This window comes from Aquarana catesbeiana, linkage group LG01 (genome assembly GCF_042186555.1).
Source record: "Aquarana catesbeiana isolate 2022-GZ linkage group LG01, ASM4218655v1, whole genome shotgun sequence".
NCBI classification, from domain to species: Eukaryota; Metazoa; Chordata; class Amphibia; order Anura; family Ranidae; genus Aquarana; species Aquarana catesbeiana.
The window spans coordinates 288,110,577-288,130,057 of record NC_133324.1 but is presented as its reverse complement, the minus strand read 5'-3'; the positions used below and the strand labels follow the sequence as shown (position 1 = coordinate 288,130,057).

Genomic DNA, 19,481 nt, shown 5'->3' with positions numbered 1-19,481 from the left:
TGGGTTGATAAAAAAAACAAAAAATAAAAACGAATGTATTTCTGCATCCACACAAGCAAGGTGGATAGTGGAATCTACCCTGCTGTGTAATTGTATTCTGGCAGCAAGGTTCCTCTGCTGTCAGAATACACTCATCAGCCGCTGCAGCAAAAGTTTTCCAACATTCCTGTTTGACGTAATTAGGAAAACGCTATGCATAGATCAAAATTCTGCTGGTTCCTACCAGTTTCAGTTGCTTTACTGAAAGTGGTTATTGCTTACACAGCTTAGTAGCTGAAGCTCAAATTACAAACTGAATGATTCAGAGGAGTGTCTCAGACCCCTGGTCTCCTCCTTCTCCTAGCCAGACAGATATTCCTGTATTGGTGTCTCTTTTGAAAACCTAGGCACTTCCTGCATTAAAAAAAAATGTTAAAAAAAATACCAAAAAATATATAAAACTGGCAAAAAAGTAAAAAAAAAAATACAAAAATGTACTCGCAACAATTAAAGTTTCTATTTAATAGGTAGTACATTGAAATGTTATTTTTTTTCTATTTTTAGAGTCTTTTCCACCTGGACACAACTCGACCTCTGACCAGGGGAACTATCTGGAAGCTATTAATCTGTCATTTAATGGTATGTTTGTAAAGTTACTGTAAGCAGTAGGGTAGAGTTTGTGAACTGTAATATGGCAATTTTATTCTAGTTTCTATCATGTATAACATCGTCTTCTGTGTGTTGCTTTACCAGTGTTTGACAAGCACTATATAAATCGAAACTTTGACCGGACTGGGCAGATGTCTGTTGTGATCACCCCAGGAGTTGGCGTTTTCCAGGTTGATCGTTCTCTCATGATTCTGACCAAGCAACGCATGATTGATAATGGTGAGAATGCTGTGCAGTTTGATTTATGTACAAACTGATGGCACACATGGGCTTTATCTTAGTGCGATCAGATACAATTTGATATATGCAAGTGATGTCATGATGTCATGTCAAGTTCTAATTCATTGATAGTAAGGTACCATTATGAAATGAAAATAACATTTGGAGTAGGTCTCAGCTGTAAAGGGGTCATGGAGCAGGAAAATGTTTTGTTTTTTTTTTTCTTACTTTCCCTGTAAGAAAGCTGTCTGTGCGTTACTATCTTTTCTCCACTGTTCAAGTGGAACTAATATTAAAGGCTAAGTTCACCTTTCTTTTTTTTTCTAAATTCCAGCTCCCCTATATACCAATATAGCATTAATGTACTTTAATGTAAAAATAAAACAGCTTTCCATTAATTCTGCACAGGCTAATTTCACTCTCTTCATAGCAGTTTAAACACACTGCTCGATTACTTCTGCCTTACTTCCTGGACAGACTTTAGGTCATGACACAGGAAGAGAGTTGACCAGCTGATCTCGTTAGCACACACCCTGCATCATCTACCCTCAGCTGGTCAACTCCTTTCTGTGTCATGACCTAAAGTCTGTCCAGGAAGTAAGGCAGAAGTAGTCGAGCAGTGTTTAAAAAGGTATAAAGAGTTAGATAAGCTGGTGTAGAATTAATGCAAAGCTGTTTTATTTTTGCAAAATATGTACAGTAATGCTATATTGGTACATGGGGGAGCTGGAATTTAGAAAAAAAAAAAGGTGAACTTTAACCTTTAAAAATTAGAAAAGCAGGAATCTGATTAATTGCGTACATTCTGGGAGCTGGTAGAACTGCAGCCCCATGAGTCTTTTTGGGAAAGATGCAACAAGTTTTTCACACCTGGATTTGGGGATCCTCCGCCTTGCAGATCCTCTCCAGTTCTGTCAGTTTGGATGGTAAACATTGGTGGACAGCCAATTTTAGGTCTCTCTCCTCTAAATTGGGTTTAATTCAGGGCTCTGGCTGGGCTATTCAAGAACAGTCACGGAGTTGTTGTGAAGCCACTCCTTTGTTATTTTAGCTGTGTGCTTAGGGTCATTGTCTTGTTGGAAGGTAAACCTTCGGCCCAGTCCGAGGTCCTGAGAAGGTTTTTGTCCAGGATATCCCTGTACTTGGCCGCATTCATCTTTCCCTCGATTGCAGCCAGTCGTCCTGTCCCTGCAGCTGTAAAACACCCCCACAGCATCATGCTGCCACCACCATGCTTCACTGTTGGGACTGTATACCGCTTAGAATTAAGACCAAAAAGTTCTATCTTGGTCTCATCAGACCAGAGAATCTTATTTCTCACCATCTTGGAGTCCTTCAGGTGTTTTTTTTTTTTTTAGCAAATTCTATGCGGGCTTTCATGTGTCTTGCACTGAGGAGGGGCTTCCGTTGGGCCACTCTGCCATAAAGCCCCAACTGGTGGAGGGCTACAGTGATGGTTGACTCTCTACAACTTTCTCCCATCTCCCGACTGCATCTCTGGAGCTCAGCCACAGTGATCTTTGGGTTCTTCTTTACCTCTCTCACCAAGGCTCTTCTCCCCCGATAGCTCAGTTTGGCCGGACGGCCAGCTCTAGGAAGGATTCTGGTCGTCCCAAAAGTCTTCCATTTAAGGATTATGGAGGCCACTGTGCTCTTAGGAACCTTAAGTGCAGCAGAATTTTTTTTTGTAACCTTGGCCAGATCTGTGCCTTGCCACAGTTCTGTCTCTGAGCTCTTCAGGCAGTTCCTTTGACCTCATGATTCTCATTTGCTCTGACATGCACTGTGAGCTGTAAGGTCTTATATAGACAGGTGTGTGGCTTTCCTAATCAAATCCAATCAGTATAATCAAACAAAGCTGGACTCAAATGAAGGTGTAGAACCATCTTAAGGATGATCAGAAGAAATGGACAGCACCTGAGTTAAATATATGAGTGTCACAGCAAAGGGTCTGAATACTTAGGACCATGTGATATTTCAGTTTTTCTTTTTCAATAAATTTGCAAAAATGTCAACAATTCTGTGTTTTTTCTGTCAATATGGGGTGTTGTGTGTACATTAATGGGGAAAAAAATTAACTTAAATGATTTTAGCAAATGGCTGCAATATAACATAGAGTGAAAAATTTAAGGGGGTCTGAATACTTTCCGTCCCCACTGTATATTTAAATATTTCAACAAATCTTACCCTACCCCCCCCCCCCCCCAACCTCTCCATCCTCCTAAATACTTACTCTAACTAGGATTGCAGAAATCTGATCAAATGCTTGTGTTCTGGAGTCTGGTAGACCTACAGCCCTTCAGCTTTCTTTATAAAGGTTATTTTCAAGCATAGCTGTGTACAGACATGCTATGAACTGCCTGTTAATCTGTCCAAGAATTGATGTACAGAGTGCACATAGAGGTCTTTGCAGCTGCCTTGGGCAGCGCTGAACCAAAGCTGTGGGTTTTCCAACTTCTAGAGTACAAGCATTTAAACAAAGAATTTTTGTTGTAGTGGGTGTTGGAGAATGCAAGGGTTGCTTTGGCATAAAGATTTTCTATCATTTCAGTTCCACTGGATATTTTAAGTATTTACAGTATTCTTAGCAAGCATTAAATGAGCTTTAGAGACACTGTCACTTTGCCCATTCAGGGCAAAGTGACAGCATCCGTGAAAAGACCCCATAGCTTCCAACCCAACGATGCCTATTCAGTAATCTCCCACTGCTCTTGCCTCTATTTCAGCCAGCGCAAAACACTCCAGGTATTTCTTTCAGGTATGGGGGTGCATGTGACCTCCTGCAATGTAGAAGCTTGTATCAGTGATCAGGGGGTGTGGGTAAACTTTTAACAAGACCATTTTAGGAAGTAAAAAGTTAGGTTTATGTAAAGTTGATAAGCAGAAGCTTAAAGTGTAACTAAAGACAAAACATTTTTTCCATTTGGGATAGTGTAAGGGAGGGTTATAACTTTTGTCAATGGTTTTGCCATCTGTGTCCCGTAGGGGAGATTTCGAGATTTCCCTTCACTTCCTGTCCCATAGCCATAGGTTGTGAGAGGAAATCCCTCCAAAGTGAAGGAATCCCGACATGACACCATGGTCAGCAGAACTATTGTCCCCATTGGAAGATTTCCCCTCTATTACTGTTCTGATGTCAACCCAAAACTTTTCTTTTTTACTTTTGATGATAGTGGTAAACAGGTCAAATGGAAAGGTTGAATCTCCCTAACAGGGCCACAGTCAACAATAAAACCCCGAGGGGTGTTCTAATCCCTCTCCACTCTTCCAAAAGTAGAAAAAAAGTTTTGCCTTTAGTTAGATTTTAAAAAGAGCTGCCTATGGAAGCTTTTTTTTTTTCTTCTTTTTTTTTTTTTTTTTTTTAGGGGCCCTTTTAATTTGTATTTAATGTTTTCAGGAATTGGTGTAGACCTGGTGTGTATGGGAGAGCAGCCACTTCATGCAGTGCCATTATTCAAGGTAAAAATTCTACTCCTCTCAAGAAGGATTCTTCTTTCCACTAAGCAGAACACTTCAAATGAGCCAATTAAAATTTAAAGGACGTGTGTGTATTTGTGTTTATATTCATGTGTGTGTGTATATGTATGTTTGTAATATATATATATATTATGTGTGTGTGTGTGTGTGTGTGTGTGTATGTATGTATGTATGTATGTATGTGTATATATATATATAATTTTTTTTTTTTTATTTAGTCTTTAACCACTTGAGTACAAGCCATTAATACCCCTTCATTACCAGGCTAGTGTTCAGTTTTAAGTACTGTGTTATTGTGGCGTGGCTGAGATTTACCCTGTCATGCAATACTACATACATTAGTTTTAATTGATTTTTGAGACAGAGCTTTCTTTTGGTGGTATTTAAAAACTGATTTTTTTTTTTTATTTTTTACTATAAAAAGAAAAAAAGACTCACAAATTTTTGAAGAAGTTAATGTTCTGGTCACATACAGTGGCAGGATGGAGATGAAGGGATTAATGTTTAGATTATGTGCAGGATAAGGAAAGTGAAAGGGTTAATATACCGGGAACGTGGTGGAGACAGCATGGTGCTAGTATGTGTAATGGAGGTGGGAGTCATGAAAAGTTTAATGAAAAAGATTCAATGAAACAGAATGAAAGAATCTGCAGCTCCATCCATTCATTCTGTCCCCATTCATAAGTACTCAATCTCTCGCCTTCCCCAGTTGTAAGGGGAAGGGGAGAGATCCGTACTGTAAACAGTACCATGTGATCACATGGTACCCAGTCCCTTGAATCTGCTGGGCACAGTGTCTCTTTGCACTGACCTGTCTAATGACAGCTCAGTACACAGCAATTATTGGATGGGTCGACCACTGGACAGCTATTTATCTAGTGCCAATCATAAACAGCACTGGGCATATAAAGGACTGGCGATCTGTCATTGATGTACATCGGTAGAAAAAGGGTTAAAGTAACCCTGTTCCCACTCTAAAAGGTAAAAATTGGGCAGGAAAAATGTTTCCTTGCATGCTCATATACCTTTTAGAATGCCCCTGGAGCCGTCATAACTCGGGTGTTCTGTTCTGTTTTGTAAAACATGACTCCTTTCCTGTTCCACAAAATGAGTTCATGACCACAGGAGCTGATGAAGTTTGCATGATAATGTGTCCTAGGTTTCTAGGTTCTACAAGATATGTGCATGGATGCACCTCTAAGGGTTTACTTTCAGCATTCCATGCTTATCTTTAATAAACCAAGGAACATAAAATACCAGATGTTTACAAAGTTATTGTTGTTGCAGCTGCACAATAAGAGTAGCCCTGGAGATTCACGCCCTGTGGATGATTACAACATTCCTCATTGGATAAACCATAGGTGAGAACATTAGCTCAAGTGATGATAGTCTTCCATTAGCACATAGTCTAATGCTGATCATCTTTTCTAGCTTCTACACATCACAGAGTCAACCACTCAATAGCAGCTTCACTCCACGCATCAAACTGGCTGCTCGAAAGGTAAAATATAAGGGTCTACTAAGATTTCTCAGTCCAGTTGCTTTTGATTACCTCGCTGTGAATGGGTTGACAGCTTGTGTTTCATAAAATATACATCCAGCTAGTGATTTTGGGTCTGGAAAGAAAATGGTTTGTGTTTGCTATTTTGATGTTGGCTTCTATATGTTTCAAGAATATTGTATTCCTTTCTTAAGTTTTGTATCTTTATATTTAGATGAGCAGTGACAAAGGCAGGATTGGACGGGATCCATGTAAGTATAATTTTGCCTTCACTTGTCTGTGTCCAGAATGGGATTTGATATTGCAAGTCAGTTCTTTCCAGTCCCAGTTAAATTTGACTCCCTTGTTTAAAACTACCTATGAGATGGGTCATTGTCTTTTTGAAATATAAAACCTGTTTTGCATTACCAAATCTTTTATAAATGTTTCATTCCATTTTGTTTAAAGCACTGGGAAGCCCCAAAGAGACAGAGAATGCTCTACCCATACAAGTAGACTATGATGGTTATGACTCACAGGTGTTCAGATTGCCGGGCCCATCCAGAGCTCAACGCACAACCACTTTTAGGTAAAGAGAATGGCAATACATATGATGATGGATATATTTTACTATGGTATATCCTGTTTTATTATGTTTATAGTGGACGCATCACTTTTTTTATGCTCTCGAATGATGTCACTGTGATTAAAAGCTTAATTGCATGAAATGTGTAAGATTATCTAACTGCTCTCCTCTACCTTTGCATTATTACCACATATTAATCATCATGCCAAAGCACAGACTTTTACATTCTTTAGCTATAGATTGCCTCTGAAATAACAAAGTAAACTCATAGTATATTTTTAGTGAGTGCACATTTTGAGCTATAATGTAAAGTAGTTGTATACCCTTACATATACCCAGTGGAGTGACTGGCCTCAAGTGATACACAATTGATGGAAATAATCATCCTACATAAGTTGTACCTTTCTTTCTTCAGTCATCTTTCCCCTACATCCATTCAAAGTGCAGAATTTACACAGGATTTCTCAGCTTTGAAAATCGAGGGGGGGGGGGTTGAAGTTACATCAGTGGGAAGGGACACATCCCCCTTCATACAGCACAAAGGAACAGAGCTAAGGATGTCAATCACAGACTGTGCCCTCCCCATCACCATTTTCTCTTGGTGTCAGGAAAACTCATTAAAAGCGATTCATGCTGATAGCAGAGGAACAAACACTCTGGATTGAGACAAGCACACACTATAGAAGGATGCGCTTTGTTTATATTTCATGCCTGAGGTTTGCAACCACTTTATTTTTTATCTTGAAAGTAATTTTAGCAAGAATTTAAAGTAGATATAAACCCTAAATGGATGACAATTAGTTTGCTAAAGCACAATGCTTTTTTTTCAGTATTAATCAATAAAGGATACAGGGTTAGAAGGAATTCTGAAACATCTGGGTTACACTGATACCTTTAGAAGAATTGGACACTGGCAACTAAAAAAATGTGTTAATCGCCAATATAACCCCTCCCACTCCCATCATGCTTCAGTTTTTGACTAGTGTCCTAGGAGAATGGATGTTGGTCTCTTGAGAAAAAAGCAAATCCCCTTTTTTTTTTTTTTTCCCCCTTATCAAGATATTTTTCTTCATTTAAGATTCTTTGTTAGCTTTAGAGCTTGTTCTGCAGTTTTCTGGATCGACTGATCCTTGACACGGTCTTGCAGGCCTGAGGGGGTTCAGTCTGATGACATTACTCCTAAGCTTCAAAAGTTCTCTAAGGTTACCAGTCTGGGCTCCCTTACAAATCCATAAATTGCCAAACTTTTTTTAGTACTCATCACTTTTTTCGAAGGTACTGCTCAGTGCAGGGTTTTTCTTCCACAGGATAAACTCCCAGGGTTGTCAACTTTCAGTAAATTTACAAACAGTTTGTAAAATCCGTCATTTTTGCATTGTCCATGAATATGCGTTAGACATGCAGTCTGCATGTCTGTAATGGACATTCATAGGCAGATGCAAAAGTTACGGATTTTACGAACTGTTCGTAAATTTACTGACATTTGGCAACACTGCAAACTCCTTGACTCTCCATTCCTAAGTTCAGACACTGCAGTCTATTAGCCGCCCTGCTCTCTGCTTTTGCTTTAGAGTTCAAGATTTGATGGTGGCCTCCTCGGAGGCAGTTTCATATGCTCAGTTCCGCTCCAAACTGTTGCAGCCCAACATTCTGGTTTAGTTAGGTACAGTTTTTGGACCTAACAATTCACCTGACACCCAGGCACAGTTGTCTCTTGCCTGGTGGCATAGAAATCCAGCCCTGGAGTTGGAAATTTTTCCTTCTATTGGTCTGGATGATTCTCCAGACATAAGCCATCCTGACAGGCTGGGGAGCAGTCCTGGACATCTGGTCGATGCAGAGGACTTGTTCACCTAAGCAAACCCTGTTCCCAATCAACATACCGGAGCTGCAAGTGAATCAGTTGTCCTTTAAATGCAGGACCTCTCCACCACAAGGTCATCTGATCCGAAATCAGTGGGACAGAACCACATCTGCAGCATGCATTATCAGGGAGTTCAAAGAGAACCTGGCCAGTTTCTGTCTTAGGCAGAACTTCATGTTCCAGCTGTGTCTGCTGTACATACAGTATTTTTCAGCTGACAGCTTCTGGACTATCCATTCAGAGGTGTTTCAGGACTTCTGCCACAGATGGAAATCAATGGACGTGGTACTCCTGGTTTACAGATTCAACAACAAACTAATTACATTTGTCTCCAGGTCCAGGTATCCTCTAGCCATTGCAGTGGATGCTCTGGTTATTCCATGGGATTAGTTCAGCCTTATCTACTCCATTCCTCTGCTGAAGCTTCTTCCTTATCTGCTCCACAGAATCAAGAAAATTGTCATTCTGGTGATACTCATAGCACCAAACTGACCAAGGTGAATGTGATACTCAGACCTTATTAGGATACTGGCAGACTCTCTGTGGGTGTTTTTTTAGATCGCTTGGATCTTTAATCCCAAGGACCAGTTTACCACCCAACTTCATGGTTGCTGGCTTTGATGGCATGGTTGTTGAGGGCCTATCCGCTTCTGTGATCTTTCAGAGCATAGTGGCCTTTCTCCAGTCCAGTCTGGATCAACATTTGCTCTTGAGTACTATAAAGGAACAGATCTTGGCTCTAGTGGTTCTCTTAAACAACCGCTCATTCTCCACCTGTGCGTCTACCTATGACTTCATTGGATCTGAACTTGGTTTTGTTGGTTCTTAAAAACTGCTTTTTGAGCCCACCATATATTCCTCTGTCAACACTTACCCAGGGTTGCCTTCCTTATTGCCATCACCTCTAGCGAGTTTCTGAGTTGGCAGCTGTCATGTAGAGAACCCTTTCTTCTACATAGCAATAACGTTGTCTAAGGTGGTTTCCTCCTTTCTATTTAACCAGGACATTGAACTTCCATCTTTGTGTTCTACAACAGTTCATCCCAAGGAGATTTGCCTCCATTGTTTGGATTTGGTACAAGTTGTTTCAGCCTGACTGACTCTCGTTTTGTCATTCCTAAGGGGAAGGCCTGCCTCCCGTTCCACCATTTCTAGGTGGCTTAAGCAACTCACCATCCAAATTTATAGGCTGAGGAACAAGGTTTCACTGAAGCATGGCAGGAGTAGGAAAGGTTATAATGTCTTATCAACAGTGTTTTTGTTGCCAGTGTCCACTTTTTCTTAAGGGGGCATTATAACCAAGTTGTCTCAGAATTCCGTCTGACCCCGTGTCTCTTAAAGTGCTATTAAAGGCAGATATTTTTTTTAAAATAAAAAACATGTTATACTTTCCTGCTCTGTGCAGTTTTTTTGCACAGAGCAGCCTTGATCCTCTTCTTGTGTCCCCCGCTGGCGCTCCTGGCCCCTCCCTCCTGCGGAGTGCTCCTGCTTGCTATGGGGGGCACCCGAGCAGGCTCGCTCCCGAGCTGCTGACCTGTGTCTATTCATACACGAAGATAGGCTCTACCCCGCCCCCGCTCTCTCCTCATTGGCTCACTGGCTGTGATTGACAGTAGTGGGAGCCTGCTGCACACAGAAGGTTTTTTACCTTCATGCATAAAATCACCACGATCACCTATACCCACTACCCTAGGTGCATGTGACAGAGTGACCACACAGGTGCACAACTGGGAGACAGTTTTCATCCTATTACAGGATGTGTCTGAACAAGGCTCACCAGTTATTATGCTTAGGGCTCATGCACACTGCAGCTCAAAAAAAAGCTGCTTTTACAGGCATTTGAGCTTTTATTTCTCTGCCTATTAAAAGCTTGAAGAAGCTTGTGTTTTTTTTGTGCTCTTTTGCACATTTTTATTGAGCTTTTTGGAGCATAAGTGTTTTTTTTTCCTAAAACCCTCCCCTCAGCTCATTTTTCTTTTTTGCGAGTTTTCGGGCACTTAGGCGTCTTTTCTGCTCAAAAGATTCTCTCAAAATGCGAGTTTGGTGGGGGGTTTGGGGGGTTTCTGCCTGTAAAAGCATATGCCTGTTACATATAGTTACATAGTAGGTGAGGTTGAAAAAAGACACAAGTCCATCAAGTCCAACCTATGTGTAAATATGTGTCAGTATTACATTGTATATCCCTGTATGTTGTGGTCATTCAGGTGCTTATCTAATAGTTTCTTGAAGCTAGCGATGTTCCCCGCTGAGACCACCGCCTGTGGAAGGGAATTCCACATCCTTGCCGCTCTTACAGTAAAGAACCCTCTACGTAGTTTAAGGTTAAACCTTTTTTCTTCTAATTTTAATGAGTGGCCACGAGTCTTGTTAAACTCTCTTCTACGAAAAAGTTTTATCTCTATTGTGGGGTCACCAGTACGGTATTTGTATATTGAAATCATATCCCCTCTCAAGCGTCTCTTCTCCAGAGAGAATAAGTTCAGTGCTCTCAACCTATCCTCAGAACTAAGATCCTCCAGACCCAATATGCCAATATTCTGTTTGCTTTGTTAGCAACAGCTTGGCATTGCATGCCATTGCTGAGCCTATCATCTACTAGGACCCCCAGGTCCTTTTCCATCCTAGATTCCCCCAGAGGTTCTCCCCCCAGTGTATAGATTGCATTCATATTTTTGCCACCCAAATGCATTATTTTACATTTTTCTACATTGAACCTCATTTGCCATGTAGTTACCCACCCCATTTAATTTGTTCAGATCTTCTTGCAAGGTTTCCACATCCTACGGAGAAGTTATTGCCCTGCTTAGCTTCGTATCGTCTGCAAATACAGAGATTGAACTGTTTATCCCATCCTCCAGGTCGTTTATGAACAAATTAAATAGGATTGGTCCCAGCACAGAACCCTGGGGGACACCACTACCCACCCCTGACCATTCCGAGTACTCCCAATTTATCACCACCCTCTGAACTCGCCCTTGTAGCCAGTTTTCAATCCATGTACTCACCCTATGGTCCATGCCAACGGACCTTAATTTGTACAGTAAACATTTATGGGGAACTGTGTCAAATGCTTTTGCAAAATCCAGGTACACCATGTCTATGGGCCTTCCTTTATCTAGATGGCAACTCACCTCCCCATAGAAGGTTAGTAGATTTGTTTGGCAAGAACGATTCTTCATGAATCCATGCTGATTACTGCTAATGATACCGTTCTCATTACTAAAATCTTGTATATAGTCCCTTATCATCCCCTCCAAGAGTTTACATACTATTGATGTTAGGCTAACTGGTCTGTAATTCCCAGGGATGTATTTTGGGCCATTTTTAAATATTGGTGCTATGTTGGCTTTTTTCCAATCAGCTGGTACCATTCCAGTCAGTAGACTGTCCGTAAAAATTAGGAACAATGGTCTGGCAATCACTTGACTGAGTTCCCTAAGTACCCTCGGATGCAAGCCATCTGGTCCCGGTGATTTCTTAATGTTAAGTTTCTCAAGTCTAATTTTAATTCTGTCCTCTGTTAACCATGGAGGTGCTTCCTGTGTTGTGTCATGAGGATAAACACTGCAGATTTGGTTACTGAAGCCCCCCGATTCCCTCGTGAAGACCGAGGAGAAGAATAAATTCAATACCTTCACCATCTCCCCATCCTTTGTAACCAGATGTCCTTCCTCATTCTTTATGGGGCCAATATGGTCTGTCCTCCCTTTTTTACTGTTTACATACTTAAAGAATTTCTTGGGATTTTTTTTGCTCTCTGTAAACTCCTGAAAAAGCCATAGTGTGCATGGACGCGTTGGCTAACATGGTGGGGAGTTTCCAGGTACAAAAATAAGAGCTCCAAAAAGATATATATATTTAAAATGTGCAAAATCCACTTTGAAAGTATAATAATATGTTAAAACATGATATTATAGTGGCCTTGTGAATTCTTCCTTTAGTACTTATCTATATATCAGGAAATGTAGTTGGTATCTAATCTGAACAGCAGTCAGTTTGCCACAAAGAACGTATATTGTCTTTAATTAGTTTCAGTAGAGTTTTATAGACATACAGTGAGACAAGTTGAGCGAGAAAGCACGATTTTTGTGCAGCATTACTAAACCGTAACCACAACCGAAATGCATGTTAAGCAAAAATCTCCTATGCTATGTATATACAAGTAAGACTTCTAAAACAGCATGAGCATATTTGCTGTATGAGCTTTGACCAAGAGAACAAGAATATGGAGTGTAGTGGAAGAAATTATATTCATAGGGTTGCTGGACTTATTGTCCCAGGAGTTTAAGCAGAACGAAACCCTCTCAATCAGCATTAACTTTTTTTAATCCTTATGCTTCTAGCCTTAGTAAATCAGTAGGAACGTATATTCTATTTACTTGTTTTAAATATTTTTTTTAGTTGCTTCCTGGTTTCTGACCTAGGCCAAAATGATATCATACATCCCAGAAGTCTTCATGAGCATTTTTTTTCTTTCATTGGGAGGAGGGACTTTCTCAGCTAAGCATGCCTTCCTACCTTCATGCCTGAGTTAAGGGCAGATGGATTCTAGGAAGTAAATCATCTGCCCTAACTCAGGATGGCTGCAGCTAGAAATGCTAGGGAGATGTATTTCACAGTGATTTATCAACAAAGTAAAGCATGGAGACATGGATGGATGGGCGAATTTGCTTTGCATATTAAAAAATGAATTAGGATTTTCAGTTTGTGATGCTCAGGTACAGCTTAGTTCCACTTTAAGTGACTTGGTAGCTTCGCATAGTAGAGCCACAGTTCTTCAAGAAGTGACAGTTCCAGTGGTTGAATTTATCAAATCAGATAACCCATTGTATACTCCCTTGAAGGAATATTTTATTGCAAATTATTTGCTTATAGTTAGTAGTGATGGTATCAGTTTTTAATTTGTTTGTAGTAAACAAGCCTCATGGGTGGTATATGTTTAGCTTTTGCATAGTTTATTTTATGTCTCATTAAAATCTTTCTTTTACACAGGCCAGTGAGGGAAACCCAGACGCGGAAAAGTTCCTGTTCTTACGATACGTCTTGTAGCCCCTCCCAGCAAAGTCGCCCCTTCCCAACTGAGGAGGGACGGAGCCAGGCATCAGATGAGAGTTCCCTGGGCAAAATCTCAAACATCCTTCTCATTCCACGGCCACACCTCCATCAGTATGAAGCCAGTAGTTCTTTGGGATACACCAGTAACAGAGGTAAATAGTTATAATATTTGCTGAAAAAACAAAACTGTAAAAAGAACTCTTTTTGAGGTTAGGAGACTTTTTTTCTTTTTACTTAAATTGCAGAAGGTTAATAATCATCTTAGAATAGGGATACCAACTTAGGGGTTGATTTACTAAAGGCAAATAGATGCTGCACTTTGCAAGTACAGTTGCACTCATTTTTCCCAGAGCTTAGAGAACGTGAATTTTGTATTCTTTACAAAGTGAAGCTTTACCACATTCACTAAGCTCTGTGGAAAGCAAGTGCAATAGCACTTGCACTTTGCCTTCACTAAATCAACCCCTATAGACTTGTTAAGCAGTATTCTGTAGGTTCTCTTCTATGCTGAACTGCCCTATGTGAAGATTATAAATGTAAAGAAAAACAATACAGCTGCAATTGAGGTAAATAAAGACTTTTTGCTTTGTTCTCTATTTATGATGTAAAAGTAGGCTAGTATTGCCTTTCAAATGCTATAGTGATTTTCTGATGGTTTAGTTGCTTGCAAACAATGGGTACGTTTCTCCACATGTTTATATCCAGCAATACACCGAACATTGTATGTTAAAATAAATTGTTTTTAAATTGACAGTTGGACATCTTATTGTGAAAACTAATACCTTGGAATACCACAGATTAACGGTTAAAAAAATCATGTAACTAATGGAAAATAGTCTTAGATTTCATATTGTTGTAAGGCCTGTTTAAAAGTGCAGTTACAGGTAGACTTTGGTTGGCTTCTGTGGACTTCTTTTACCCGATTTTTCAGCCATAAGATCTTTCTGCAGTGGTTCAGAATCCTGTTTCTGCTTACTCCTCCTGCTACAAATAGGAATATTACGCAAACAAGTATTTTTATATTCTTTTAAGATCACTTCTCTTGTCCAAAAACTTTCACATGTACCAAAGTTGTTATTATTAATAGCATGGCAAGGCAATCCATGACAGTAGGGTCTTGTCAGGACCCAGATCTTCTTGCTGAGCCAACTTAAATGCTCCACAGTCTCCTGTCTGATTCCTTAGACAACCTTGCCTTATGTATTGTTTCTCTTAAACCTTGAACCCTTGGACTTCCTATTTAAGCCATGCCTTTGCACTTCCTGTTTGCCATATTATTGTGCTTTCCCTAGCCAATATCTCGCTCTTGTCCCTCCTGCTGCCATCCGTATCTTCACTAGCGCTCATTTACAACATTTTGGCTTGTTCCTTGACTACGCGTCCGCGCGATCCCAACCTGCATCCACTTGTTATCAGCCTTTTGTCTTGTTCCTAGACTATGATTCTGCTTGATCCCAACTTGCAACCACTTGTTCCCGACCTTTGGCTTGATTACGGACTATGCTTCTGCTTGATCCCTACCTGCTATATCTGCTACTGGGCCTTGACTTGCTTACTTCCTGGTGGGGTGATCATAAGGACTGTGACCTGGTACTAACACGTAGCAAAACCCATCTCTGCCATCAGCAACTCTAGTGATAACTGGTTTGTTATTAGGCTCTGCACCTTGGGTGAGCCTGCCTCATTTGCTGGGGTGACCTGCTTGTATACCATTTCTTCTGGGAGCCTCTCTACTGCTATAGCTTCTGGTGTCTGAGCCTGAACCCTGACCGTGATAGGTCTAAACCTCAGTAGAGCAGGAAATAAGCAAGAAACAGCCAAACATCAAAAATGTTGGTAGTTTATTTAAAGTTCAAAGCAAGAAAAGAAAAAAACAAAACAACTTGTGACTTACAAATCACCACTGAGCAGTGATCTTGGAAAACCAACAAACATGTAACATAGAACAAATAGAAGAACCTAGAACATATCTAGTCAATTAACAGCATCATCACAGTTTCACAGGTCTGAATGATTGAATGTTCAGACAAGGCTGTTCCATAATACAGTAACTGCATCCACGAAAGGACAGTACCACTAGACAGTGGAGTTAAGCAAAGGGAGCATTCCCCTAGAATATACTGTGAGAAAGAAATAAATCATGTACATGTGTCAGGATGTTGTAATTAGTGGCCCCATTTTTTTTTTTTTTTTTGTATTTAGGGCAACGAGCCATATGATCATAAATTTGTTTCTTGAAGGGGAGGGTGTCAATTACTTCTAATATCCAAGTATTAATTGTTGGAGGGAGAGTTTGTATCCAAGTATGTGCTATCAGTTACCTAGCTACAAACAGAGTTTCATGTAAAAATTTGCCAATGGCGAGCTAAGGGAAAAGACCTTGTGAAAACAAACATTGTTTGGGGTATGAAGACCATTGAGATCCCGTTTTTATCATGCAGAAATTTCAATATCTGCTTTCAATAGCCCTGGATCATGGGACAAGCCCACAGTAGGTGATAAAAGAAAAAATACCTGGGGCATTAGAACATTTCAGGTATGATGAGCTATTCCCCATGGAATGACCCTGTGTATGTGATGACGTCACATGATAACCCCCACCTGACGCATTACATCCCCAGAATGGGACTTCACCTGAGAAGGGGTTTCATCATGTTACACAGGGTTGGTTGTTCCATACTGACTGCTGTGAGTTAGAAAAACAGAGGTGTCAGCTTTACCTGTAATACTGATTATATTGATTGCCATTCTGTTGAGCACTGGAGATTTATCTGTTCTGCATGAGTATACAGTGGGGCAAAAAAGTATTTAGTCAGCCATCAATTGTGCAAGTTCTCCCACTTAAAAAGATGAGAGAGGCCTGTAATTGTCATCATAGGTATACCTCAACTATGAGAGACAAAACTTGGAAAGAATTTTGAAAGAATTTATTTGCAAATTATGGTGGAAAAAAAAGTATTTGGTCAATATCAAAAGTTCATCTCAATATTTTGTTATATATCATTTGTTGGCAATGACAGAGGTCAAACGTTTTCTGTAAGTCTTCACAAGGTTGTCACACACTGTTGCTGGTATGTTGGCCCATTCCTCCATGCGGATCTCCTCTAGAGCAGTGATGTTTTGGGGCTGTCGCTGGGCAACATTGACTTTCAACTCCCTCCAAAGGTTTTCCATGGGGTTGAGATCTGGAGACTGGCTAGGCCACTCCAGGATCTTGAAATACGTTTTACGAAGCCACTCCTTCGTTGCCCGGGCGGTGTGTTTGGGATCATTGTAATGCTGAAAGACCCAGCCACGTTTCATCTTCAATGCCCTTACTGATGGGAGGAGGTTTGCACTCAAAATCTCACGATACATGGCCCCTATTATTCTTTCATGTACACGGATCAGTCGTCCTGTTTCCTTTGCAGAGAAACAGCCCCAAAGCATGACGTTGCCACCCCCATGCTCTGACTTATATAGGCGGTGACCCCGCCCCCTTATGCCGTCACAGTCTCTGGGCATGCTGGGACTGTGACGTTTTAGGGGGCGTGGTCATCACCCGATGACCACGCCCCCTTATGCCGTCACAGTCCCAGCATGCCCAGAGACTGTGACGGCATAAGGGGGCGGGGTCACCGCCTATATAAGTCAGAGCAGAGCGCACAGAGAGCATTCCAGCCGGGGAGAGCGTCGTGTCAACATCGGAAGAAGAGATGAAGAGAAGAAGCGGCGAGACAGCGGCGAGAAGACAGCGGCAGCAGACCGGGCCCCTCGCTGGCAATAGAGCTGGAAGAAGATAGCGGCGGGGCCCCGGAGAAGAGGCGGAACACCGGGAGAAGTCGGAAGAAGATACCGGAGCTGCCCAATAAATTAATTTTGAAACCTGTGTACTGTGGTTTTTTTTTTATTGACACTTCCCTAGTGAATGGGTAGGGGTACCATGTACCCCATACTCATTCACATAGGGTGGGGGGCCGGGATCTGGGGGCCCCCTTATTAAAGGGGGCTCCTGGATTCCGATAAGCCCTCCGCCCGCAGACCCCGACAACCAACGGCCAGGGTTGTCGGGAAGAGGCCCTTGTCCTCATCAACATGGGGACAAGGTGCTTTGGGGTGGGGGGCCGCAGCGCGCCCCCTCCCCCAAGGCACCAACCCCCCATGTTGAGGGCATGCGGCCTGGTACGGTTCAGGAGGGGGGGGGGGGCGCTCGCTCGTCCCCACCCCCATTCCTGTCCGGCCGGGCTGCGTGCTCGGATAAGGGTCTGGTATGGATTGGGGGGGACCCCCACGCCGTTTTTATCGGCGTATGGGGTTCCCCTCAAGGTCCATACCAGACCCAAGGGCCTGGTATGCTCTTGGAGGGGGAACCCATGCCGGTTTTTTATTTAAAATTTGGCGCGGAGTTCCCCCTCAAGAACATCTGAGCACAAGTCGCTTGCCGAAGTCGGATCATGCAAGACGGCAATCCGACTTTGATCCGACTTCAATGATAGTCAATAGGCTGAGGTAGGATCAAAGTCGGACCAAAGTAGTACAGGGAGCATTTCTAAAGTGGGAACGACTTGTGTCGGACCAGTTAGGACGGCTCCCATAGGGAAACATTAAATTTCACACGTCATGCGACATGAGCTCCCAATGTCGGAGCGTTTGTCGGACCAGTGTGAACCCAGCCTGATACTGATAACAAGTTTAAACAGGTGCCATTAATACAGGTAATGAGTGGAGGACAGAGGAGCCTCTTAAAGAAGAAGATACAGGTCTGTGAGAGCCAGAAATCTTGCTTGTTTGTAGGTGACCAAATACTTATTTTCCACCATAATTTGCAAATAAATTCTTTCAAAGATCAGACCATGTGATTGTCTGGATTTGTTTCCACATTTTGTCTCTCATAGTTGAGGTATACCTATGATGGCAATTACAGGCCTCTCATTTTTTTAAGTGGTAGAACTTGCACAATTGGTGGCTGACTAAATACTTTTTTGCCCCACTGTATATGATGTTTATTACTAATAAAATTCACTTTGCACTAGATTTCTTTACTGCACAAATTTGCAAAGGGAAATACTGCGGATCGGATGAAAATCTGCTGAGTCGATTAAATCCTACAAGCCGAGACCTAACCTGAAGGTTAAGACGGAATTCCAAATGGGGCTTATTTAGACCTCCTATAGTTAAAGTGGTTCCAAAAGCAGGACATGTTTCAGGTTAATGCATCATCTTCGTTAGTATTTGTATTGCCACCTCTCACTTTCCCACATACTTACCTGAGTCCTGTCTCAATCCAGCGCTGTGCCCAAGTACAGCAGCGCTGCTCTTTTTCTCTCTTCACAAAACTGGGTGAGAGCCATTGGCTCCTGCTGCTGTCAATCAAATCCTGTAAGGAGGGAGTGAAGAATGGGGCTACCTTGCCCTATGTGTGACTATGGATGCACACATCCCTGCTCAGGAGTGATCCCTTGGGTGCACCCTCACAGGAGGTGGCTCCTGATGGTCGTGCATAAAGAGGGGAATGAGCCTAGATTACAGCAGGGGGTTCCAGAAAAGGACGTTCAGGGCCACTCTGTGCAATGTCATTGCACAGAGCAAATAAGTATAACATGTTTGTTATTTTAGAAGAAAAATGTAGGCTTTACAACCACTTTAGTAGGTTTTTGTCCAGGTGAACAGATAATAAAAATACAGAGTTTACAGCGGTGTTCTTTTGGAGAAGGTTATTCATTCTCGGGGGGGGGGGGGGATGGGGGAAAATGATTTGTGCTGGGGGGTGGGGGGGGGGATTTGGTGGGTTTGTGCTATAACAGTAATATGGAAGAGGGAGTGAAATATTTTTTGGGTGAGGATTTGTGCTACTAGGGATGATTGGGGGTATTTGTGCTCGGATTGGGGATTGGGGGGGGATTTGTGCTTGGAGGGGAAATTTGAGGGGTAGAGGATTTGTGCTCTGAGGGAGAAGATTCTTTTTCTTGGGGGGAGGGGGGGTGTTGGGGGCATATAGGGAGAGAGTAAAAGATAAAAATCAAATATTCCGCGCTTAGGATCAGTATTAGCAAGGAACTGCAGCCCCCCAAGCAAAATGGAAACACCGAAGTGAAATCCACATAACAAAAATGTTCTAATAGGGGAATGGCGCTGTTCACAGATAATGGAAAAATCAAAAAACGCAAAGACAC

At 41.7% G+C, this 19,481-nt stretch overlaps 1 protein-coding gene across 7 annotated transcripts in view; it reads left to right on the top strand.

Moving 5' to 3' along the window:
• DEPDC5 (DEP domain containing 5, GATOR1 subcomplex subunit) overlaps nt 1-19,481 on the top strand; it is a 169,392-nt gene that overhangs the window by 55,229 nt on the left and 94,682 nt on the right. For all 7 annotated transcript variants that reach the window (XR_012244323.1, XM_073629252.1, XM_073629251.1 and 4 more), the window contains exons 14-21: nt 544-618; nt 733-867; nt 4,265-4,326; nt 5,632-5,705; nt 5,776-5,845; nt 6,060-6,096; nt 6,293-6,413; nt 13,267-13,481. Coding sequence is in view for 6 of the 7 variants with exons in the window: in XM_073629252.1 (XP_073485353.1) it covers nt 544-618; nt 733-867; nt 4,265-4,326; nt 5,632-5,705; nt 5,776-5,845; nt 6,060-6,096; nt 6,293-6,413; nt 13,267-13,481 (789 nt within the window). In the remaining variant the exon portion in view is untranslated. The remainder of the gene's footprint in view (nt 1-543; nt 619-732; nt 868-4,264; nt 4,327-5,631; nt 5,706-5,775; nt 5,846-6,059; nt 6,097-6,292; nt 6,414-13,266; nt 13,482-19,481) is intronic.